The sequence below is a fragment of the Mangifera indica genome, chromosome 8, assembly GCF_011075055.1.
Source record: "Mangifera indica cultivar Alphonso chromosome 8, CATAS_Mindica_2.1, whole genome shotgun sequence".
In the NCBI taxonomy this organism is placed as follows: Eukaryota; Viridiplantae; Streptophyta; class Magnoliopsida; order Sapindales; family Anacardiaceae; genus Mangifera; species Mangifera indica.
In genome coordinates, this window is record NC_058144.1 from 10,605,689 (window position 1) to 10,630,571 (window position 24,883).

At 33.3% G+C, this 24,883-nt stretch overlaps 2 protein-coding genes and 1 long non-coding RNA gene across 3 annotated transcripts; 2 read left to right on the forward strand and 1 right to left on the reverse strand.

Annotated features, from left to right (window-relative positions):
* Positions 1-881: 881 nt before the first annotated feature.
* LOC123222332 lies at positions 882-2,084 on the forward strand. The gene is made up of 2 exons (XR_006503605.1): positions 882-962; positions 1,931-2,084. It is a non-coding gene; the product is annotated as an uncharacterized LOC123222332 (long non-coding RNA).
* A 3,411-nt stretch (positions 2,085-5,495) lies between these two features.
* Positions 5,496-13,442, forward strand: LOC123222741 (rop guanine nucleotide exchange factor 14-like). The gene is made up of 9 exons (XM_044645673.1): positions 5,496-5,749; positions 6,579-6,794; positions 9,886-10,275; positions 10,926-11,080; positions 11,163-11,237; positions 11,350-11,619; positions 11,943-12,290; positions 12,406-12,857; positions 13,342-13,442. The coding sequence occupies exons 2-8, from the start codon at positions 6,719-6,721 to the stop codon at positions 12,793-12,795; spliced, it is 1,704 nt and encodes a 567-aa protein (XP_044501608.1). The 5' UTR covers positions 5,496-5,749; positions 6,579-6,718; the 3' UTR covers positions 12,796-12,857; positions 13,342-13,442.
* Positions 13,443-14,437: 995 nt separating this feature from the next.
* On the reverse strand, positions 14,438-21,441 carry LOC123223737 (beta-amylase 8). Its single transcript, XM_044647077.1, has 10 exons — positions 20,468-21,441; positions 20,052-20,276; positions 19,508-19,588; positions 19,110-19,313; positions 18,000-18,194; positions 17,457-17,621; positions 16,396-16,656; positions 15,652-15,855; positions 15,175-15,394; positions 14,438-14,850 (listed from the first exon to the last, which is right to left on the reverse strand). Exons 1-10 carry the CDS (start codon positions 20,921-20,923, stop codon positions 14,822-14,824), a joined length of 2,040 nt encoding a protein of 679 aa, XP_044503012.1. The 5' UTR covers positions 20,924-21,441; the 3' UTR covers positions 14,438-14,821.
* Positions 21,442-24,883: the final 3,442 nt, after the last annotated feature.

The following is a 24,883-nucleotide window of genomic DNA, read 5'->3' on the forward strand; positions in this document are numbered from 1 at the left end:
ACATCTGATGTATTTTATCAACAGTTTCTATTTTCTTGTTCACTATGATTATCCCCATTACTGGGACAAAGGGAGTGGATTTTTGCCATTCATTTAGCTATTCAAAACTTATTTATATTTTGTTTGTGATGTGTTTTCAACTATGCATACTACACCGTTGTTCTTTGTCTTGATTCACATTTCAAAATAGAGAAAAAGTTGTTGATCATGCTAAATAAAGGCCAGAAATCTTCTCTTGATCATCCCTGGTTGTGCACCTATTGGAAAAACATAGGCTATACTTTTTTTTTCAGCTATAGCTTCAATTTGACTGTATCAATTTTCTTCTTTATTCATTAATTTTGTGAATCATATCTTTTGTCTACATTTTCTTCCACTGATTTCATCTTCATTTTTTATGTAGTCCAGAAGCGTGTGCAGCTATATTGTGGAAAAGCGCCAAAGCTGCCCCAAAGGTTATACAGTGTCAATGATCCTGTGCTTGTCTATCAACAAATCAAGATTTATTTGATTAAGAAGGCCAAAGATTTATTTTTTTTTGGTGGGCGGCTGAGAAGCTGAAGATTACTTCTATTGAGTTGTGCAAGCTACAAATTGTAGATGTTGTGATCCCTGTAATAAATTTCTCCTGTTCATGTCTCTTACATTATTCATCCTTCATTCTTTGTCCATCCCAGGTATTTTTGAACCCTTGATAGAAAGCAGTTTGTCCTAACTGGACTGACTTGCGCATTCATTCCAATTCTTGACATTAGAAAAGAATTCTGTATCATTTCTCTTTTCTCCCTTCTTGGTACTGTCACAATAGATGAAATTTGTTATGTACTGGCAGTACTATATGTTAATTTCAGTGGCATCTTAAAATATTTTCCGTTTGTACACAGGAGCCACTAGGAGGTGCACATGCTGTCCCGTCTTGGACTTCACAACAGATAAAACAAGCTATAAATGAATCAATGGATGTGAGTACGATAATAGTATTTCTTCAATAATATACTCTTATTTATTCTTATTTTAGGGGAAAGTACTATTTTCCATGCACCTTTTAGGTCATTCTCAAATCTATACTTACGGGAGATAAAAAACTATTATTCTCACCTAAGATCAAACTACTATCCAAATTTTCAATTAAGGACAAAGGTAAAATCATTATTTTAATTATAAATCTTAAAACTTTAAAATTTCACCATTTCCCCCCTTCAGGTTTTAAAAACTAACACCTTAACTTATCCTCAAAGTTTGAAAAGTTTAGATTTCACTCTTAGGGTTTGCCTCCTTCTCTGACCACCACCAATGGCCGATGCATTCTACCAATCTCCCATCTCTGACTACAAAAGACAACAAAGGACGACCCTTCATCGTCTGGGTGGAGCTGCGAAGACCTCTTTGTTGCACCATCGTGCAACAAAGAGATCTGTGTCTCTTTGTCGTATCGTGCGATGAAGAGATTTCTGTCTCTTCGTTGCACTGTGCGACGAGAAGACGAAGATCTCTTCATTGCACCACCGCTGTCGCACCAGGAGAAAGAGGAGACTGGAGACGACATCGGAAGATGAAGTTGAGGAATGGGGGTAAAACTACTATTTTTGAAAGTTATGGGGGGCGGCTACATTTTGAAAAATATGGAAACCCTAGGTTTGGAGGTGAAAATGTTACTTTTCAAAGTTTAAAAACTTTAGATAAATGTGAAATGTTAGTTTCTAAAATATAAAAGGGGTGAAAAGTAATAAATTTTATAACTTTTTAATATAAACAATAAAATAACTATTTTACCCCTCTCTTTAACAAAAAAAAATTAATATAAGTTTGTCGATGGGTGGAAAAATGGGGTTATTCATCTTCCTAGGTGTAGATTTAAAAATGCCCTAAAATTTGGATGGAAAATAGTCCTTTTTCCCCTTATTTTAACGTAGATCCTTGGTTTTTACAGGAGCTTCTGAAGATGGACACACAATAGCTACTAAAACATCGCATGCTTAAGTTCCGGAAAATTGGTGGATTTCAAGAAGGAATCCCCATTGATCCGGAGAGAAAAGTCAACATGAAAAAGAAAGAAGAACCTATTTTTGGCCAGACTTCAAATGGAGAATTGGAGGGTGAGGTTGAACATCTGAAACAGCAAATTTTGAAAGCTAAGGAGACATCTACAACGCCTCCAGAAGTGGCTCTGAATCAGATGTTAATGCATCAATCGATTAAATTTCATCACAAGTACAAATTGTAATTTATCAAAAGTTTTTTAAAATTTTCTATTAAATTTATTTTTCTCATCTAATTTTACTAATTTTATAATTATAAAAAAAAAAATTTAACCTTTGTTATCAGAAAACTAACCAAATGCGAACCCATTTATAGTTAATAATTTAAAATTTCAAAAATTATTTTGATTTGACGATCCAGTTAATTCTAATTAATTTTAATTTAATAATTTGTTACAATTGAGCTGGTCCTAAAGGCCCAGTTTGCTACAATCTGAGTAAAGTTGAATGTTTTGAAAGTATATATATGTGAGCTCGTGAACGTAAGCTCGTTAGGCTCAGCTCGTTAAGTACATTCGAGTCTAGCTTGTTAATGAGCTCGCTAGGATCGGATCATTAGCATGTTCAACCTTTGGCTCGTTAACAACTCGTGAGCAGCTCAGTTCGTTGAGCATTTCAAGCCAGGCTAGTGAACAGCTCGCGAGCTATTGAGCTCGAGTACGGGCTGCCTTTTCATTCAGCTCGACGAGCTCGAGCTTTGGCTCAGCTCGCATGAACAGTCACCAAATTGAGACTGAGTTTACCTAAGTTCGAGTTTGGTTCGGTTCGAATCCACCCCTAGTCCTAGTAAATTAATTTACAGAACTTTTTCAAGATCTTAATTAAAATAAACAAAAATTTTTTTGCCTAAACCTTTTTAGGTTAACTTTTGATATAGTCATTTTTATAAGCAAATTATATATAATTTATCTATTTTACCCTTAATGTCAAAGTTTAACGAAAACTAAAATATTTTCTTTTCTAAACAAACACAAATTTCGCAAGTTTAAGCCAAAGACAGTAAATCGGAAACACACTACCAGTGATTCCATGCTTCCAATTCGAATGTACGACAAACACAATATCAACAACTCCAATTTTGTTGTTCATTTAATGACCCCCAAGTATGTATAATATTATTGATGTCTTTGAACTATGATTGAATTGATGAAAATGAGAGGTTGGGTGTGGTGGTTTTTGCGGCAGTTAAAATTTTTGGGGTTTAAGATTTCGACCAATTTGTAATGATTATTTTGTATATTTAACTTTATATTTAGTCGGATTTTGTCTAATTATGTTGCCATTGACGAAGAAGAAAGTCATGCACAAGATGTGCATAGTCACAAAAGACACATTCACATGCACATTCGCATTCACAGAAAACACATTCGTGTGCATTCGCATTCACGTGCGCAAGACATGCATAATAATTCAATCTAAAATTTATCACTAAGAATGCGAATGCATGCGCATTTGATTGTAATGCTGAAAAACTATCAAAATTTACGTTAAATTTATATTAGACAATAAATTTCTATTAAGGAATAAATATCAGGTTTCATGCGGTTGCATATTACCATAATTGAATAAACGTTGCATCCGTACTTGATTACATAACTTTTCAGTCTTGTTTTATTAAAAAAAAAATTAAGTTTTAAGCAGTTATCAATAGACACTGTCATTGGGCAACTGTTTTCAAATTTTAAAATTTATTTTTATAAATAGGGATTTAAATGATAATTTTTTAAGTTGTTAAAAGAAAATTAATTTATTTATATTTTAGGGTACAAATGGTATTAATTATATAATATATATTTTATAAACCCATAAAGATATTATTTAATCATTACAACTAACATTTGTCTTTTGACGGAAGGAAAGAAAATATTATTTTCAATTTTTAGGCTTATAATTTATTGTTTTAATATAATTCGAATAGGAAATAATCATTTTATAAACAAAATAACTATAGAGAAAGATTACGTCATTTTCCAATACTAATAAAATTATGTATACATTTTATGAGTTTTAATTTGAATACATATATTAATATATTATTTTATAATTAAATATTATTTTATTTTTAATTTAATATCATTTAATCATATAATAAATTAATATAATGAAAACGGAAATCCGAAATTTTGTTGGGGGCACAATGAACTTCTTCTTGTAGGTGAAAATAGGTTAGGGTTTAGTTCAGGCCAAAGCTTATTGAAAGTTCCATTAATAATTAAAGTACTCACATCTTGAAAAAAGTTATATGCAATGCAACATTGCAGCCTGACTGTGAAATTCTACCGGCTTAGAAGTTGGGAGTTGGAAGTTCACAATAAAAGGGGAACATTTAATCCTCTCTTCCCTTTCTGCAAGAGTAAGGAACAAGGTACATCATTTATGGGGTTTACTGATTTTTAAATTAAAAATAAATTATTTAAAAAATTAATTTCAATATCCATTAAAGAATATAAAAAATTAATTTTTCAGTTTGATTATTAATTATTAAATTGAATAGGTTTTAAAAAATTTATAAAATATTAAATATATTTTTTTAAAAATAAAAAAAATATATGATAATCCTTTTAAATTTAGTTTTAAACCAATTAACCAAAAATTTCATTTAATTAATTAATATTTTTGATTTAAAATTAGTTAATTTTTAAATTGATTCGATTATAATTTATAAGTTTCTCTAAATTAAAAATTGCCAAATCGATTTGATCAATCGATGTTGAATATCTCTAACAAGAATTCCTTTAAAAATGTGTTAATTATGATTTGATCAGCTCCTAGCATTTGAAATTGAAATTAAACTTCAACTCCATACAACATTTATCTAGTAATTCAATTATTCCGCAACAAAAAATTATAAAAAGCAAAAACAAAAACAAAGAGGCTGTGATTTTTTTTCTTTTTTTTTTTGGGGTAAGTATGTGAGATGCTGCGTGTATTTTTGTAAAGATAGCTTCGGATTTGTGTTGATAACTTACTTTCGAATCTTATTTTTGTAAAAACTTTATAATTATTCTGTAATTATATTAAACTGATTTTTAAATTAAAAATTAAATCAAAAAATAAATTATTTAAAAAATTGATTCAAATATCAATTAAAGAATATTAAAAAAAATCAGTTTTCATCTGGACCGTCCTTCCCCTACTTCCTCGCGGTCCCACTTGAAGTAGACGATCAAGAGCAACGGTCGGTGATAATAACGCCAGTGGGGAGGAGGTCGTCTCAAAACTCTCACGGCATTTGAAAAAATAAAATGGACCGACGTCATTTTAATAATAATAATAATATATATAAATAATATAATTTTTCATGCAATAAATGTGAATATCAAAGTACAAAATCAAGAAAATAAAATTTTATTAATATTTATTATCCTATATTACTTCAACAGAACTTTTTGTTGGTTTCACATTCACTTTCTTCTCCTGCGTGTGTGCGTATGTGTGTATATATATATATATGCGTTGTTCACCCTCTCTTAGTTGTCTCGGAGGGGCTCCATTAAATGCGTCTGTAAACTTCTTTTCTCTCCACCGAGCTCAACACTCAGTCAATCACTCGAACACTGATCAATCATCAATTGCGTCGTGTTCGGGGTGCCAACTCTTTTTGACTGGTTCGGCTCTGCCTATTTCATGTAATAGAACTACTTTGCTTCATAGTTCGCAGAATCAGAAACTCCAAATGCTCCTTTGAAAAATCACTTCGCAAAATCGAGGTCTGCTTCTGAATTCTGTAATTTTCCAGCCATTTTACTTACCTCGTTTTTTAATCTTTTGCTTTTATATGGATCAAGATCATGTTTGAAGGACTGAATGTGTGCTTGTTTGATTATGAAAGCTAAAACCGCCTTTCAAAATGCGTATATTACATGAACAGTACTTTAAAGAAGTAGATCTCCAGTGTTGCTCCATAGCGTGGATTCTCCGTTTTGGATAAAGTTAGATTTTCTTTTCGCTTATGCTGTTTTTAATTTCTCAGCTTTATATTTAAGCTGTGAAGCCTTTTGACGAAGAGAGCCAATCGGAGTCATTAACTCATGACCCTCCCTTTTTAGACCGTGGAAACAGAAAGTTCACATAATCACTCACTTTACCAAAAAGTATTCTGTATTACGTGTCTCAGATTTGCTTTATTATAATCATATTTGATTCTTACTATATTTATTCTAATCCAGCTAATTGCTTGATCATTTATAAACTTCATCTCTGTCTCTGCCTGTTTTTTTTTTTTTTCAATATTATTAAGGGGAAGAATTCCGTTTTCATAGATGGCCATTTGCATGCTACGAAACTCTGTCCATCCATTCGAGATATGAAGAAAAAAGAAGTACAGGAACATGTGGAATTAATTCTTCCACATGAACCACTTGTAATTAATCAGTGTTCAGTATGATTTATGAGAACGAGCTTGTGTTTTTTTTAATCTTTTCAAAAAATATTTAGAGAACGCTAAATATAAATGAAATGACTCATCCTTGATAATATTTAATCGCCTTGTTTTCTGTTTGGTCAAACACTTAACACTTGAAATCGTTCTTGCTGTAGATCATGGCGCACCGCATTCGGACCATCTGCTGCGCAATGATCGACGCATCGGTTTGTTAGCTTTTTAAGTAGAAGTTGTATTTTCAACCGCCGTGAAGAAATAAGTAAACTAAGATACTAAAGGATAAAAACGAACGAAAATGATGACGATGAGAAGAAGTCTCGCTTGCTGCACCCGGGACAGACGGGTCAGCTTCGATTTTGATGAGCAAGATGGTAAGCATATATTCATGTATTTGCCTATTTGTTGTTATCTCCCGTGATTTATGCTATGCGTTAGCTCATTTATTCAGCCCAATTGGAGAGATGTAGGTAACGAGCAACATCATCATTTTCACATCCCTTTCATACAGATCTAAATATAGCATTTTTTTTCTACTTAAATTATAACCTGATATTACAGCTTCTATATATAATTTAACATATTGAGGATCACATCTTAGTTTTCCAACCGTCCACTCAATGAGGTTCAATAACTATGCTGTCCTTGGCCATCACATTTTGTTTGCTGTGCTACACGCCTAACACATGGAATTGATTTAAACATGAGGTTGGTATGCATAGACTTATCAGAATCAGTAAACATGATTCACACATTTTACTAATTTTATCTGTGTGCAAAAAATTAGAGAAGTTTTATAATACTAATTTCATCTTCTAATTTCTGTAACTATTAAATCAAAATAGAATTTCTTTTAGTCGTCACACCTAAAAATTATTTGTTCTAGTTATGTGTAATGACTATGTCCCACTGATTTTAATTTACAAGCAGTAGGTCTATTAGCATACATACATGCAAGAAACATGTTTCTATTCAATTTTCGGGAGAGCATTTATGGCATCATGAGTGTTAAAATTCTCTAGTCCCACTAGTATAAGGTGTCACATTTATTTTGAATTCATAAGATTAATATTTTTCTCTCTCAATCTTAAGAGTGGACAGATTAAACAAATCAAATCTTGTTGGAGTGTAAAATTTACGTCTTGAATTTACAATTGCATGTATTTTTTTAAGTGTTTAAATCAAGCTTTGGTGCTATTGAGAGTTTGAAAATGTGCACTTATTGAATAACATTGCATGATCCTAACAATTAATAGATGTGGTCATAGATTTTGACATTTTCTCACCTTTATAGCTCTCTTAACTAGAAAGTGGCCCAAGCTAATGGCGCATAGTATCTACGTACGTGCAAGCCACATGGGGGTATCCCACATAATTGAAACTTTTTGGTTTTGTTTAAACTTTTCAACGATGACAAGGCTTGTGGCACAATCATCGTTATACAGTTAGTGTTAAAAAGCTAGAATATAATAAAAGTGATTTTGATTTTTCGTTGGTCTAAAGTAGACCCTATTATTGAACTATGAAATCAAATATATTAGGACAAATATATTATAAGCCCACAAGACTTCAAAATGCCAAATTCAACATAATCCTGTTAATTTTTAAATTCTTAGACATCTGACTTATTTTGACAAGAGAAAACTTAAAATATCTTCTTATGATTTCATCATTTGAATGCATAGAATTATTTGAAGATGGGTTTATTTTTGTTAGTTTGCAAAAGGCAAAAGATACTATTGTGAAATTTTTCTAATCAAAACAAGGAGGTCGACTATTTTTTGTTACTTTTACGTAATATAGTTATTATTTTTAAAAATCATAGCATAAACTTTTTTTAAAAAAACTAAATTTTAGGATCTAGGTATTATCGCCCTGATTTTAAGTATTTTGATTGGTAAGTGGTGGACCCTCTCCGTTAAATGAGACAATCAAGTAACAGAGTGAGGACAGAAAGAAAAGCCATGGTCTGAAAGCTTTTCTTGTGAAATATACAATTGCGGTTTCATTGGTTAAGATCCCGCTGGAAGGATTCTCAGTGGCCCATTGCTCATCTTAATTTCTTTTTGTCCTCTTCTGATTTTTAATTGACATTTCATCACCCCACCGCTTGTTTGAGATGTCAAGTGAAACAAATCAAGTAGTTGTTAATGAGAACATTAGTCATTGCGTGTTAATGACAACTTGGAAGGTTTCCTGGAAATTTCCTCCTTGACTTGATACCATTTTAAGACATCGGGAAGCTTCTTTTTACCTTTTTAAGGGAAAGTAAATTTTAGGAAACTCGCTCTCTAGCATTACCCAGTGCCTTTTAGCGAAAATGTATGTCATTATGTATCCATAAAACTATCCTGTAAAATTCTTACAGAAAATTTGCTCTGTCAGATGAAATTGCTGCACTTAATACGACATAACTAAGTTAAAACAAACAAAACTCATCCTTGTGTGCATGCTAATAAATATACATATGTGGAATTTTCTCGATTCCTCTCCCCGCGAAGAAGTGTCCGTCAACTGAACTTGCCTTGTTATGATAGGGGTCCCTTTTTCAAACGAAGCTACTCTTGGTTCTTCAAAAGTGTGTTGGTTTAAAGCTTATGATGAATACTTTAAATAATCAAAAGCAGTTTTGAATCAATTTTGTAGATTTGGTTAAAATGAAAACAATTTTTTTTTGGATAAAAAATGTACTTGGATTTCTTGTTGGGGCAGACATAAAAAGAAACATTTTAAGATGCATTTGTACAAATCTCTTTTATGTGAAAGCGTTTATATGAAATGTTTTTCTAGACTAGCTGGGAAGAATCATTTTAAAGCTCTTGTGAATGATTTCTAGCATCGGATTTGTTAGCAATAGAAAAATATTGTTTTGTATTTCATTTGATATGAAAGAGTTTGTACAAACAGGTATTTATATACAAAAATAAAAATATATATAAAGTATGAATGCTAATTAATTATTGAAATTATATTATGACTGATTATTGAAATTACGCAAATTGATTGTTAAATTATGCTGATTGATTATTGAAATTATGCTAACACAATTAAGATCTTCAATTGATCCTCCCTTGAAATAAACCTTGATAATAAAATTTCAACTTTTGTAGTAACAAGAGCTTAATTTGTGGTCGTCAAACTTAATTGCATGCAAACATAGAGTCTTCATCTGCATTTGGAACTTTTTTAGAGATATTTTCATTGTCTCTGAAGATTTATTTTTATATATAAGGTGGCAGTGCACAGGAAATATAACATATTTACTTGTATGTTTATGAAGTAGGTGATTTAAAAGTTTGGAATTTGTCTTAAAATCTACAGATATTAATACTTCAAAAGAAAAAGTTAGGAAGGTGGTACATTAAGTATTTAAGGCTGCCTTATAATGATTTATTGTTTATTTGAATTGAATGCAAAAATTTTATTTCAGTTTTTAAGCAATAAAGGTGATGATAAACTTTTCAGGAATAACGACTTATAATGGCCTTGAGAGTTGTATTCTCAATAATCAATCTTTTGAGAGTGAAAATAGAACAAGCAGAGGTGAAGGGTGTGTCACAGACTCTTTGGATGATGAGGAGTCAAGCTGTTCTTCTAGCAAAGATGCCTATGGATCATGTTCTTCTAAATGGATGACTGGGAAGAGGGATGATCAAGGTTCAGATGACTGGGAAATCTCTGAAAGTCCCCAACATTTTTATGTCAAAGAAAAACGTTCTTATGTCATTCGACATTCAGATATTGAGACAATGAAAGAAAAATTTGCAAAGCTGTTATTGGGTGAAGATGTTACTGGGGGACGTATGGGTGTCACCAGTGCATTAGCATTGTCAAATGCCATAACCAATCTTGCTGGTAAGCTTATTCCCTTATCAAAGTGCGTGTTATTCATTAGTTCTTTTCTGCACTATAATTCTATTATGAGAAATTTTCTGTATTAATATTTAGTAGAGACGTACTTCAAACTTCAAAGCATATTACTTGTATCACTACCTGTATATTAAGATTGTGATGACCAGTCTAATTAATGAAAAGTACAAGGACCCTTAGGGATATTGAATTGGGGCATCTGGACATGCTGTCCATATCTGTTCCTAAATATGGAAACTGATCCATGTTGCATTTCAATTATCACTTGTGTCGCTAGCTTTATGTTGAGATTGTAAATCACTAGTCTAGTTGATGAAAAGTACAAGGACCCTTATGGATATTGAAATGGGATATATGGATATGCTGTACATAAGTGTGCCTAAATATGGAAAAGTAATCCATGTTGTATTTCATTTGTTTAGCTCGGGACAAAGGTCACTTGAAAAGTTAATTTTAGAGTTTTGACTGAATGTAGACAAATACAAGGATGTAGTACAAGAGTTTCACAAATTTCAAGAACACAAATATCATTATATAAAATGAAGATACTAGCTAGTGCTGACAATCTTTGCTAAGGACAGTGATGCAGACCATTTGAGCCTAGTGTTTACCAAGTATGTCCTGTTAATTTGCAGCCTCCGTCTTTGGGGAGTTGTGGAAATTGGAGCCACTGCCAGAAGAAAGGAGAAGCAAATGGCAAAGAGAGATGGACTGGTTGCTCTCTCCAACAAACTATATGGTTGAGTTAGTTCCTGCAAAGCAAAATGCTGGCAATGGCCGAACCTTAGAGGTATTTTTAATTTTTTTGGGTATAGAACATTGATCCAATATGCATTATATATTTAGTGAATTTAGTTTTGTCATTGAAGCAGATAATGACTCCCAAGCCTCGTACAGACATCCACATAAATCTTCCGGCACTTCAAAAGTTGGACTCAATGCTTATTGTAAGCAATTCTTCATTCGTTTTGAAGTTAAAAGAGCTAATTTTTTATTCGTGTTATATATATATCTTCGTATTATATACACGATTATGAGGTCAACATTTCAAATTAACAGGAGACGTTGGATTCCATGGTGAATACGGAGTTTTGGTACGAAGAAGTAGGTAGCAGTGCAGAAGGAAGAAACAAGAGTACTAGAGAGAGCAAGAGATGGCAGCTCCCATTGCCCCAAGTACCAGCGACTGGGATCTCTGACATGGAGAGGAAAAAATTATTGTCTCAAGCTAAGGTGGTATATCAAGTATTCAAGGCTGCTAAATCCATCAATGAGAATGTTTTGCTTGAAATGCCTTTGCCTAGTTTTATCAGGGATGCACTTCCCAAGGTTGGTAATTCTATGCACTATTTTCTATAGCATTCTAAATTATCAACAAGTTGCTAGCCTTTTACACTGATATGATTCTTCATACACACTATTTGACTTCTTTCTTGTACAAGAAACAAACACAATTACCAAAATTACTCAGCAAAAAGTGGAGCGTTTCGAAATTTTGAAGGGAAAGAGATGAAAATTGGAACAGATTTATTTTATTTCATTTGGTCACCATGCTGAATTAACTGTATAGGATCATGATTTTGCCAGCTTAGACAAAGTCTTAAGGTATCAATCTTCATTTCTTGGAACTTTTTTTTCTAAATCTTGTGCAGTCTGGAAAGGCAAGTCTTGGTGAGGAATTGTACAAGGTCTTGACCGAAGAATCAAGCTGCATTGCGGAAATGCCAAATTTACTGAATTTAAAATCTGAACATAGTGTGCTCGAGGCCATCAACAGGTTAGAAGCTGCACTGTTTGCTTGGAAAGAAAGAATTACAGATCAAGTAACTGGTAAATCACCTGTCCGCACATCATGGTCCTTCATTAAAGATCCCTTATCTGAGCTGGACAAGACAGAGTTACTATTGGAACGAGCCGAAGCCCTTATACAGTATCTCAAGACCAAATATCCTAACCTTCCTCAAGCTTTTCTTGAGGCCACAAAAATCCAATATGGCCAGGTAACTAGCTTGAACTTGGCAGATAACTATCTATATTTGGTTATTTTTCAAGGCATAATATTATTTGGTTCTGTTACCAAATAATAATTTGTCAAGTCTTTGACAATTTCCATAGGATGTTGGGCATTCAATACTCGAAGCATACTCTCGAGTTCTCGGAAACTTGGCATTCGGCATACTGTTGAGGATTGGAGATATTCTGCAAGAGGATGCTCTGAGCAATCCCAATTCACCTGTGGCAAAATATTATCTTCCAGGATCAAAAACAAATGCAGCAGACTTAGAGATGCCGTGGCTTAGTCTATGCGTAAGGCACTTGCACGTCGATCAGATGAACATGGTAGATGGAAAATTGCATGGTTTTGATGCAAGTAGTCATAATTCTTCAGAATTTTCATCCAATGAAGCCAAAACAAACTCCCAGAGTGCTTCACCAAGTTTGAGTCGAGTTTGGTGTATCAGTAAAGAGGCTTGTATAGGTTCGTCCCCCCGAAATTCTCCTTGATTAAGAAGAGTGAGCTGCTGTAATAGTGCCTCTTTTTTGTAAATGCTATGACCATATATTATTTTTAGGGTGCGTTTGGTTGGCGGTAAGATAGATTACCTTGATAATCTATCTTTTATTCCCTTGTTTGGTTTATCAGTAATAAAAGATTACAGTAATCTTCTATTACCAATGCTGACGTGGCAGGTAATATAAGTGGTAATCTGATTACCACCTTCACTTAGGTATTTAAAGATTACTGGGGTAATCTTGAGTTTATTATAGAAAAATTATTATTTATTAATTTTTTTAGATAAAAATAAATTTATTTTTAATTAATATGATAAATAATATAAAAAATATTTAAAAATAATTATATTCAAGGGCATTTAAATAAAATAATTTACTAGTAATCTTTTATTACCTTTAACCAAACACAATAATTATTTATACCTATTAAATTTTATCAAATATAGTAATTATTTATACCCAATAATCTTCTAAGTAATCTATCTTTAAGATAATCTTTCTATTTTAGTAATCAAACATTACCCAAATCAAACACCCTCTTAGTGAGTACAGATACAACTAATATTTGTGGCTTGCCTTAGAGAGTAGATATGTTACTGGAAAAGTAATAATTTATGCGTTTCTCTGTGGTTATAATATCTGCTTTTATTTGGGAAAAAAAAATCAACCTTGAAATTTGGACATTTCAAATCTGAGTTGATTAGAAATATAATATTGATATAAGAAATAAAGCCATAAGACTTACCCCCCACTAAGGTTTAATGGGTATAGAAACCCCCGTATATTTAGTTTTAAAAACCTATATATTTATTTATTTATTAAATTTTATTAATATTATTAAAAATAAAAATATTATTTAATAATTTTATTTTTTTAAATTTATCTCATTTTCTTATCTTAATTTAAAAAATTAATAATTTTTTCTCTAACTTAATTTTAAAAAATTATTTTTTCGTCTCATTATCTAAAATTTTTATATTTTACGATTAACAATCACTCTTCAAAGTTAAAATATTATACTTAAAACGCAAAATATGTACTCTTTATTTTCAACGATTTACTCTGACACGTAGTCAACCCCACCATCGACACCCCCTCTCCCTCCTTGGTTTTATACTATGAAAACCACCTAAAATCCAATCAAAATGATCGGATTTGTCACAAAAAATTTACGTAATTTATTGCATAGGTCCGTCACACGGATCTAACCAACAAATCACATAAATTTTTTACAACAAATCTAACCATTTCGGCCAAATTTTTAATAATTTTTATACTAAGAAACCACTGAAGAGTAAGAAGAGATGTTTATGGTGAGATTAACAATACATCAAAGTAAATTGTCAAAAAAAAAAAATCACCTAAAAAATAATGAATTTTTTTATGATATAAATGCAACGTTTTTGGACTTTAAAGGATGATTGTTACCGTTAAAATATGAAGATCCTAATTGATAAGAGAGCAAGATATATCGATTTTGTGAACAGTATCCTAACCTCAACTTGTCCTATGTCAGCTTGTTACTATTGATACTTCCTAGATTTCCTTGGAATTTGTTGAAAGAATCATTTAAATGCGCTCATTTTCTTTCACGGTCATCAAGTTCTTGATTTGATATGCGTACGTACCAGTATGAACCATGATGCAGTAGAGTGATCTCTTATTACTAATTTAGATTCAATACTCATCTATCACCAAAACGTACTACTAAGAAAAGTATCGCTACTGGCTCTTTGACTTATCTAGTCCAAAGCTAAACATAGTCAATGGAGTTGTTGCATCAATCAACGTGCATGCCTCTGCCCTGCTTGCGGTCAGGGATCTAACCAGTAGAACTGTACTGTCAACAGAAAAACTAACAGAAACTATGCAACATGGTACACTAAAATTTATGCACACAAACCCTTAAAATTATGCAGTTCTTCAAGCCACATCTGAACCCGCAACAAATGGAGGTGGTTGAAACCAGAGCTTCATCCTCTTATGATGCACAAAAAGTTCACACTTCAAAACTCCATCAGGGAAGGAGATCGCTTGATATGTCTCCTGCAAAGAAAAATCAGTGATATTACAACAAGGATACGTATTGTCAAGCCATACTCTGTGCTACATGAACGTTCAAATTATTGGAGCTAAAATTGCATGAACCAAACTGGGGTAGGAGTATGGTCCAGTTACTGGACTAGATTGTACTACAAATTGCAAAGGTGAACTTCATGTAGATGATTCTTTGTGTTTGCAAATGTCAATTCGTTCAAGCAGAAGTTCATTTGCACTAAGTGCCTTTGGCTCTAGGAGCTATTGGCATTCAAGTTCATCTTGAGCTTTTTACAATACCTAATATAAGTAATGAGCTGCAGGAGTTCTTACCGTGCATGCATTTAATGAAACAATCCAAATCTGAGAAGCAAATTGTCCCTTGCAGCAAAGAAGACGGCTGTTGATATGCAAAGAATGAAAAGTGACGACGATCAGGGTCAATTCTTGGCTTAGCTGTTTCAACTATTCTCATGCATCCTTCCCTGTCATAACACGAAAGTGCATTCTCACCAGCTACAGACAATCCTCGATCCCAGGCTGAAGTAATGACCTGCAATGGTCTCATTTTTTTTGTTAATATTTATAATAATTGGGATACTCTTTATGGTTAATTTTCTCTCTTTTTTTTTTGGCTAATATTTATAATAATTGGGATACTCTTCAGTGTTAATTTTGGTGATTTTCTATAGTAGAATTTGTTAGGAATGTAAGGATTAGCTAATTCAAGGTGAACTGTCGGTTCATATACATTATAATCGTTTTTATACCATTATGGATGAGTCATTGGATATCAAAAAGAAACATCACCTGCCAGCTCAAACCTTCTGGATCAGCCAGAGCTTCACGATCCTGCAGATTCAGTCCAGAGCAAACAAACTTCATTGTCACTGAGTACTTCTTTAGAACCTCAAAAATGGGAGAGTATCCATCCTGGTTTGTAGGGTTGTGGTATCCAGCTGTAAGCTCAGCTGCATGGCTGGTAGTCTTGTACCACCAATAAATGCAAGGAACCTGCAGATCAGGATAATTCAAAATTCATTTTGCTTCTTCCTACCTTTTTCCTTCTGTGAAATAGTTCCACCAATATATCATCTAGGATATTTGGAACTGAATGTAAAGACAATTACCAATGCAACCTCATATTGATGGATTGGTTTCATTTTTTATATAGCAAATTTATGCTATAGTTTCGGTATTCATAGCTGATGCAGACATATGCCAAACCAGCAAAATCTAGAAAGTACAATCTAACTGGTACTTTGAGAAATGATTTTACCCTACTTTTTGTTTCTTAAAGGTGCCCAGCAAAACATAATTTTGATCTTCCATTGACACTCTTTAAAGAGAATAGATGAAAAATGAAGCCAATCCGTTAATACAATCTTGAAGCTCTCATATGGTCTTATATTTCAATGCATGGCACAAGCTCTTACTTGACAATAGAACGTAAAACATCCAACTCATACGGTATGATATTGTCCATTTTAGGGCTTGTCTGTGCATTGTTGTTTTTGAAAGAAATGACGTGTGCCTCTAAGATACCATGCATACCTTAACAATAATCTTTATATCTTCGAATGCAAGGCTTGCAAGCGATAATACGTTATCTGCATGGTCAATTAATGACTGGGCATACCATTGGAGGAAAAAGCGCCCATAATAGCTATCATAATCCCCTCGTTCACAGAAGAAGCCAGTTTCGTGAGGTCTCGAATTATATTGACCAGCATTATCAGGTCCTCTACCCCAGAATGAATGTCCCCGCAATCTAGCAGCCTTTCTTAGGTTTTGTTGTAAATATTTATCATAGCACTAGAGAGAAACATCAATCAAAGTAGAAGTATTACAACCTCAAACTGGAATTTGCCTCAAAATAAAACCATGCAGGCCTTTTGGAAAATCAATGAGACAAGACATATATAGTATCATCTGATAATAAATCATGCCCGATAATAATGCATAAAACATAATAAAAAAGATGAACAGATGTAGTTAGGGTTTTTGTTCTATAATAAGTTTAAATGGTTATGATAATTTTTATATGTGAGACGGAAGTCTTAAGTTTTGAAGGTTAAACTCGATTCCAAAACTTAGTATTTTAACCTCAACCTTATATAGATGGGCTATATTCTTTTGCTTCAATGCTACAAGTTTCTTTTAGACTTCATCAGTGTCAATTGGCATGAAAATGTGGGCCTTGCAGTGCCTACCACCTAGGTTGGGTGCTGTTATAAAAGTATAAGAAGTCTAGGATAAGGCTTTGGTCACATAAGAGTTAAAAAAAGAGATTTGGTTTATAATTCTAAGTTTTAAAAAAAAGTTAACTCTTCAATATCTGAGAAAATTCAAACAATCTGGATCAAACATAAATTAAGACCTTATTACAATTATCATATTACAGTATAATACTAGAGCAAAGGATTTGATTCTACTCAGCACCCATCTAAGGATAACCACAATATCAAAATCAAATGCATTCAGTTCTTAAGTACCATTAAGGGGACTACAAGACTGACAAGAAATTATGGTGAATCCACTAGTGAATGAATAAAATTTCACTAATATAGCATAAAGAAACCCTCAATGGAGTTGCATAATATGAGAATAGATACCTGAAACTCACCAATGCCAGGATACCTCCATCCCATCCTATCAGGAAAAGAAGGATACCTCAGTTCTCCAGATGGTCCAAGTCCAATTTCAACAGCAGAAATGAAACCCGCCACAAACAAGTCATCAAACTCTGTGCGAAAGCTTCTCATAAAATCAAAGTAGACCTACACACATTTGAAAATATTAAAAAATAATAATGGACGGAAATCTATATCGTATCATGCGTAAGGTAGTGCAAACAGGATATATACACATAACAAAAAGCTCCATGGTGATCAGCTTTTTCTTATTAATCCTTTTGCTACTAGTTTGTCACCCTCTTTTATTTTTTATTTTTTTGTCTAAGATAAATAAATGATTTTACATTGCAGAATCATAAAGGATGGTAAGAAGAAATGCAAAGTTAAAGAAGCAAAAGCATGGCTAAAATAGCCAAATAGAAGTTAGACCATAAGCAAGTGTATGGATTTATTAAAATTACTTCATTTGTATTTAAAGAAGGGGAGGGTAGGCTATCTTATACAGAATACAAAATTTCATACCTCAATACCAGTTCTTCCTTTTAAAACTCTTTCTTTGTCAACACCCCAAGATAGGCATTCAGTATTTCTTCTTCCTTCACGATCAGTGAAAAATATATTTTCATTGCCTTTTCCAATTTCCATAATCCATTGTGGAAGTGGGATCAGCACATCACCAGAGTCATTCATTCCATACTCATGAAATGCCATTACAACCTTCAGAATTTGATGAGATTGCAAAACTGCTATAATGACGAGGAATATAATTTCTATACACTAATAATGTCATTAAAAACACAAATCTCTACATAATCTAGTACAGCAAGGGTAGCAAAATTATCATTCATGTTTAAGTTGGCATCATAACTCTTCATTGATCACAGGGGAAAACATGTATAAATTAATAACTTAAGTGCTTGAACTTAAGATAACCTAGAAGTACATGTTGTTAAGCGATTCACAACAAAATTTTCTCTAGAATTCCATGTTTTGTTATTTGTGTCATTTTAGTTCTAAAAAGAACTAGGTACATGCATAGAAGCAAAAGAAAAGGCCGAAAGTGTACATATTAATACATACGTTGTATAAGCATACATATAATGAACTAAGTATGGTGAAGGCCTGGTCAGGTTATGCTAATGTAAAACAAGAGAAAAGCCATAAACTGAGATAAGAGTCATAATAGCGACTAAAAGTTCTTTCATATCTACAAAATATGTTTTAACATTACAACTACAAATTCAAGGAATCTGCGCCATGACTTTGAGAGAAGTAGGAATATAACACTATAACACAAGGTCCAAAATTTTTATTTGCAAAATTGATCGAAAATATCATTAAGTAGTGTAAAATAGCTGTTTCAGATTTCTCTATCTCATTTCACAAATGCTATACCTTAACCAAGGCCAGAATATATTGGTAAAGATGGACTACTTGACGATGAAGAAAGAATTTAAGAAATAATATCAAGTTTCTTTTGCCCACACCCCAAATAAGCAAGAAATAAAAAGACATTTCATTAGAAAAGAAAGCATGGAAATTTAATACCATGCATTCAATGGCACAAGCATATTATGTTAAATTAAGAGGAGTTGTATATTTATAAATAACATCTCCAATAAAATTAGTCACCTGCAACTTCATGTTGAACTCTCGGATTATGTTGAATAGTTCTCTATAGCCAGTCCATGCGTATTTTTGTGGATTCCAGCCTTCCACAATACCCCACCAACAATTTACAATAACACCATCTACATTTAAAGACTTCATATGGCTTAGCTCTTGTCTAAGAACCTCAGGATCAACCAATCCGCCAAAATTGTTGATGAAACCAGTCTGCCATGATTAGTGGTTTAAGCAATCAGAAAGTTTGAGAAATTTTACTTGTGGGAAAGCACATGAACAATAGAAATTTTTAACATAAACAAAAATATACATAGAGAAGAAAGCCTAGAAGATGAAGTTTAGCAAGAATTTTGAATCTCAAAGAAACATATTAAAGAAGCCAACAGAGAATAGCAAACACTTACTGCAAGCATTACATAAACAGGGACATATTGTGTTCCTGTAAAATCATTATCATGATCCCCAGAACGAACATCCTGTATAAGCTGCACAGTCAACCCAACATATAAATATTGAACACAAGCTCACCAAAACTCAACTACCAAGACCTCTGGACCTAACTGACAAGATGAGTGATGATTAAATGTCCAAAAATACATATCCAAAAGTCATAAGCAAAGGCTTCTAAGCCACTGCTACAAGGTCTATAACACCAGAAAACTACCTTTCACGATTAAATTTTCTGTGGTAAAAACGAAACAGATTTAAGGATAAACTTATTAGCTATGAAAGTGAGAAAGAACCTCCAAGAAATTATTTCAATCTTGTTTGCTCTTCATACACTCATGCATTAGTTAGAACATAAATGAAGAACATGTGCATGGCTGTCTACTCTTACTCGGGCCACAACACTAGTAATTTCGTTTTCAACTAATCGACTTTACATTCATAAAATTGGACACCTTTTACCAATCTTCAGTGCAACTATGTTAACAAAAAATAAATCACCTGATCAGCCTCCAAACATTCAACTGAGTTGATGGGGCTGGCACTGGTATATTTATCAGTCCTAGCATCCCTCTCAGGAATTACAACAGAATCAAGAGATGCAGGCGACAAGCTCTCATCAATTCTGAGTACCGATGGTTGACACTCAACAGCTGTTTTCATAGGATGTCCCTTCAATGAATTACCGGATAGCGGGCTCCCAACCGATCTCACAGGAAATGCCGCCTGTACATCATCAAAATTCCGAATTCATGCCAAAACACAAAGCATAATTCATCAAAATGTGACTCGACCACAGTAAATACCTAGTAATATAATTGTCTCCAAGTTTGAAGCAATTTTCTCAAATTTTCTGGCAAACCAAACAATCACAAAATATATCCAAACTATCAACAAATTCTACTATAAACACAAACCATTTGTTGTTGTTGTTGTTGTTGTTGCTGCTGCTGCTGCTGCTGCTGTTGAATAGGCGGAGATTGTCTATACGTAGTTCCGTCAGGGTCCACAGTCCAGCCAGCCTCACGCGCTAGCGCAGCTAGTACATCATTCATGTCAGCACGCGCAGGAAGTGGGAAATTACCATATTGCCTCAACCCAGCCAACATCCTGCTGGTGATAGCACGGCGATGTCGCTCTCGGAGCTTGGTCCGCTCCTTCTCTTTCTCCCTCTCCTTTTTTCCCTTCCCGGTGGCGCTGTTGGTAGGGCTCATTGCATTGGCGGCGGCCGTAGCGGCGAAGCCACGGGGGCGCCGAGGCTGAGGCTGAGGGTGCGACGGCGTTTGGAGAGGGTTGTGGTGGTGATGATGAGGTTCGATGAGGTCGGGGTTAGGATTATTGTCGTCGATAATATTGTTGCCGATTGAGTTCATTTTTGTAGCATTCTAATTTAATTCATGAATACGAGTCTATCAGATAATGAAATTTGAACTCACCTCTCCGATTTTAGTTTTTCGCATTCTCAGTCTACTCCCTACATGTAAGATTAAGACCTCCCTTCCATTCCCATTCACAAAATCTTACAAACCTATCTGGAAACTTTATTTCTAGCAGACACTGAAAGAAGACTCCGATTTGATTTTAAGATTATTGCGAAAAAAAATAAATAAATAAATATTTTAGAAAAATTAAATTAAATACACAAAAAAAAATTTACCCAATCTTATCAATACTAAACTAAGATACCCAATTATCCAATAATGGCAAAAATGCCCTTTTAGTTAGATCAACTGAAACTTAGAAAACAAAATACACGAACACACAAATACACAAGCTATCAGCAAACAATAACCAGGACACACACACCCGTGCGTAGATTGGCATAGGCTGGCACAGGCATGTTAACACTATGTGCGAGGGATGCATAGCGGTACTTCCAAATGGCCTCCGGAGATAAGGAAAAGATGAAAAAATATTGTGGATAATCATAATTCAGACATGGGTCTGAAAAATAAGGCTTCCGTTAATAGTGGGTTGAACACTTGCACACCAAGCTCAAACATAGTATAATAACCTCAGGTACATTTCAGGGGTGTTTATGTCTTTTGATCCTATTTTGAGATATTTCCAGTTTTAAACATATATATTCACATATATGTGTGTGTTTATATATATATATAAAAATCCATATTATAAGGTATAGATATATATAAAGAGAAAAAAGATTAAAAAAAAAATTTTATGCCTTTTTCCATCATCTTCTCTCGTCCATTCCAAAAGCTCAGCATTTTTCATGTTGTTTTCTTTTGTTTTGTGAAAAAAAATAAAGGAATTGAAGAGGTTTTGGAAGATAAAATAAGAAAAGAAAAAAAGAAAGTACTTTGAAAGCATTGGTAACCAAAAGATCTCCTTCTTTTCCCTTTACTTATGTTTATATATATTAGATTCATGTTATATAAATATGTTAGTGTGTTTTGGTGTTGATTTAAGGTGGTTTGGTGATCAAAGAAGCAAGACAAAGAGAAATGAGTCAACTTAACAAAGATTAACTTGAAACAAGGTAAGTGGTACTATTCTTAGTATGTTTCATGTTTTATACTTTTGATTTCTCGGCTCTATGTTATAAATAATGATTTTAAAGTTGAGAAATGTTGTTTTGTCATTTGAGGTATCTATGTATGTGATTTGTTCATAGCAAAAAGTTGGATAATATTTATAATTTTGCCACTGTTTTCATCCCACGTTTGACCACATTATCTGATGAATCATGAGTGTTATTATAGCTTGTTGGAAAAATTTTTGAATCTTTTTTTCAATGATATGTAGCTTGTATGAATTAAAGACCGTTTGAACTGTTAAATTGCATAAAAAAAGACTACCTTACCAAATAAACAGTAAATACAGTTTTTTGTCATTGATTTCATCTCACGTTTTGACTACCTTATCTGATGAATTATGGGTGTTATTACAGCTTGTTGGAAAGCTTTTTGAATTGCCTTTTCAATATAACTTGTATGAATTAGAGACCGTTTAGACTGTTAAATTGCATGAACAAAATGACTGTCTTATCAAATAAACAATAAATACAGTTTTTTGCCATTGATTTCATCTCATGTTTTGACTGTCTTATCTAATGAATCATGAGTGTTGTTATAGCTTGTTGGAAATCTCTTTGAATCTTCTTTTCAATGATATATAGTTTTATGAATTAAAGACTATTTGGACTATTAAATTGTATGAATAAAAAGACTATCCTACCAAATGAACAGTAGTTTACAGTTTTTAGAAAGAAAGAAAAGGAAGAGAAAAAGAAAAAGAAGAAAGGAAAGGAAAGAAATGAGAGAAAAAGAAAAGGAAAAGAAAATAAAGAAAACAACAAAAAGAATTTGGAGCTCAAGATTCAGGGGTCGTCCCAAGAGTGTGATCTGGTGGGTTATTGATAGTTTTAAATGGAAGCAAGATTAGTAAGAGATCAAACATGCATGCATACTATGAACTATAAAGGGCATTTTACGCTATACCACCTGCAGTAGGGCACGTCTACAGTAAGACACATCCTTATGAGGATATAGACCGGCAGTAGGGTCCGCTCGCAGTAGAGCATAATTTAAATTCAGAAGTGATGTAATCAGAGAAAGGAAGAGAGCTTAAGCTTAGAAAAGTGTCAAATCTCTATAGTCAGCTTCCAAAAAGTATCAAATAGACACTATATGGGATAAAGTGTGACCCAAATAGTAAAGAATGAACTAGAGTATCTCTTCGATTTCTTGAGGAGGTTATGATATGAAATTAAGTCTCGAAAGTAATTTAGAACAGGAAAAAAGATAGTTTACTTAATTATTTCCTCTTACTAAATGCTCTTATCTCTCACTTCTTTTTTTTTTTTCATGATTATAGGTACAGGTGATTAAGGTAGCTGTGAGACAGGGTCAAGTCAGCAATGATAGATCCATACTAGAACAAGTTATCTCTAATTTATGTTACATGTATATAGTCGTATATTATTGTTGACTTTTGGCCTTCTTCAGATGGTTGTATAGTTGTATATAATTACTCTATATTTTTCAGATGCTTTTTAGATGAGTTTTCATATGTGATATATACATCTTTTATTCGCTTCTAGATTTTCAGTTTTCTTAGAATAATTTATGAACACTTTTAGTGACGAGTTCATTTTAAAAAATTTGCTTTAAAATAATCACTCTAGATATTAATTTGTAACATTTCTCCTTCAGAGGGTCATACTTCTAGGGAGAGATGTTACACATGGCGCACGCAAGCAAGGCATGTACAGGTCACGCACAAGCATTTAGACAAGCTCTCAAGCACTTGCGCACCTTATTCAGGCCAAGCCTTAAAAATCATGGGCACACAAGACAGGCGCCTTGACAGTTGTCATCCAAATAGACATGCGTGCATGACATCCATAGAGAACATCCAGATAGACATGCGTATGTGACACCTAGACAAACATGTGTACACTTAGACAATGTCATACGTAGGGCGTGTAGGCAAGCAAATGAGCCTTGGCCCAAACAAGCAAGACCACGCTATTGTGTTTGGATTTATGGGTGACCTAGAAAGCCAAAGCAAGCCCTTCCAAGGCCAAAATAGGCTTTTAAGTAGTGGGGAAAAGCTAAGAACGTGGAGGAAAGGAAGTAGAGCACAAAGATGACCTATGAAGCCAAAACTTTAGCACTAAGCATAGATGGTAGACAAGAAAAACATAGTTGACTGGACTTAAAGGGACAGATGACAATTTTCCATGAAAGACACCTAAGTCATGATCTAGTAGTGCTATTAGATGATACCTAAAAGTGAGGGATGTCCACTATTTGTATTTTCCTATAAATAGATGTTGTGAAAGGTAGGGAAACAGTGAAGAAATTGAGTGTAAACATTTCCCTGTAGCAAGCTTTGTATTCCTTTTTTATATCAATAAAAAGGTTGGAAATTCTCCCATACATTGAGCTTTCCTTTTCTATATTTCTTATTGTGAGTTTGTACAATCCAAGTGGTCTGACTAAGTGGGCAACTTAGTGTCATCATAAGGCTAAACAATTCATATAAACTTCTAGCCTTATGACAAGTTGGTATTAAAGCTGGGCTGGTTCATGTCAAACCTTAGTGATCAAGTCAAAGTTCTTGAGGTACTGGTGGGGGAGCCGGTATGAGATGTTGCATCTCTTTCAAAGCAGGTTATGTTCTAACTGGAAGCAATTGTTGAATTGCATCAAGTGACTAAGGGTATTCAAAAAGATCTCGTTGATCAGTATAATGACTATATAAAGGAACAAATCACTAATATATAAGGGGATATAAACATTCTAAAGAAGGTTGTCGCTAGCTCTTATAGTGTGGGTGATAGTAGTTTGATTCTTTTGAAGCTAAAA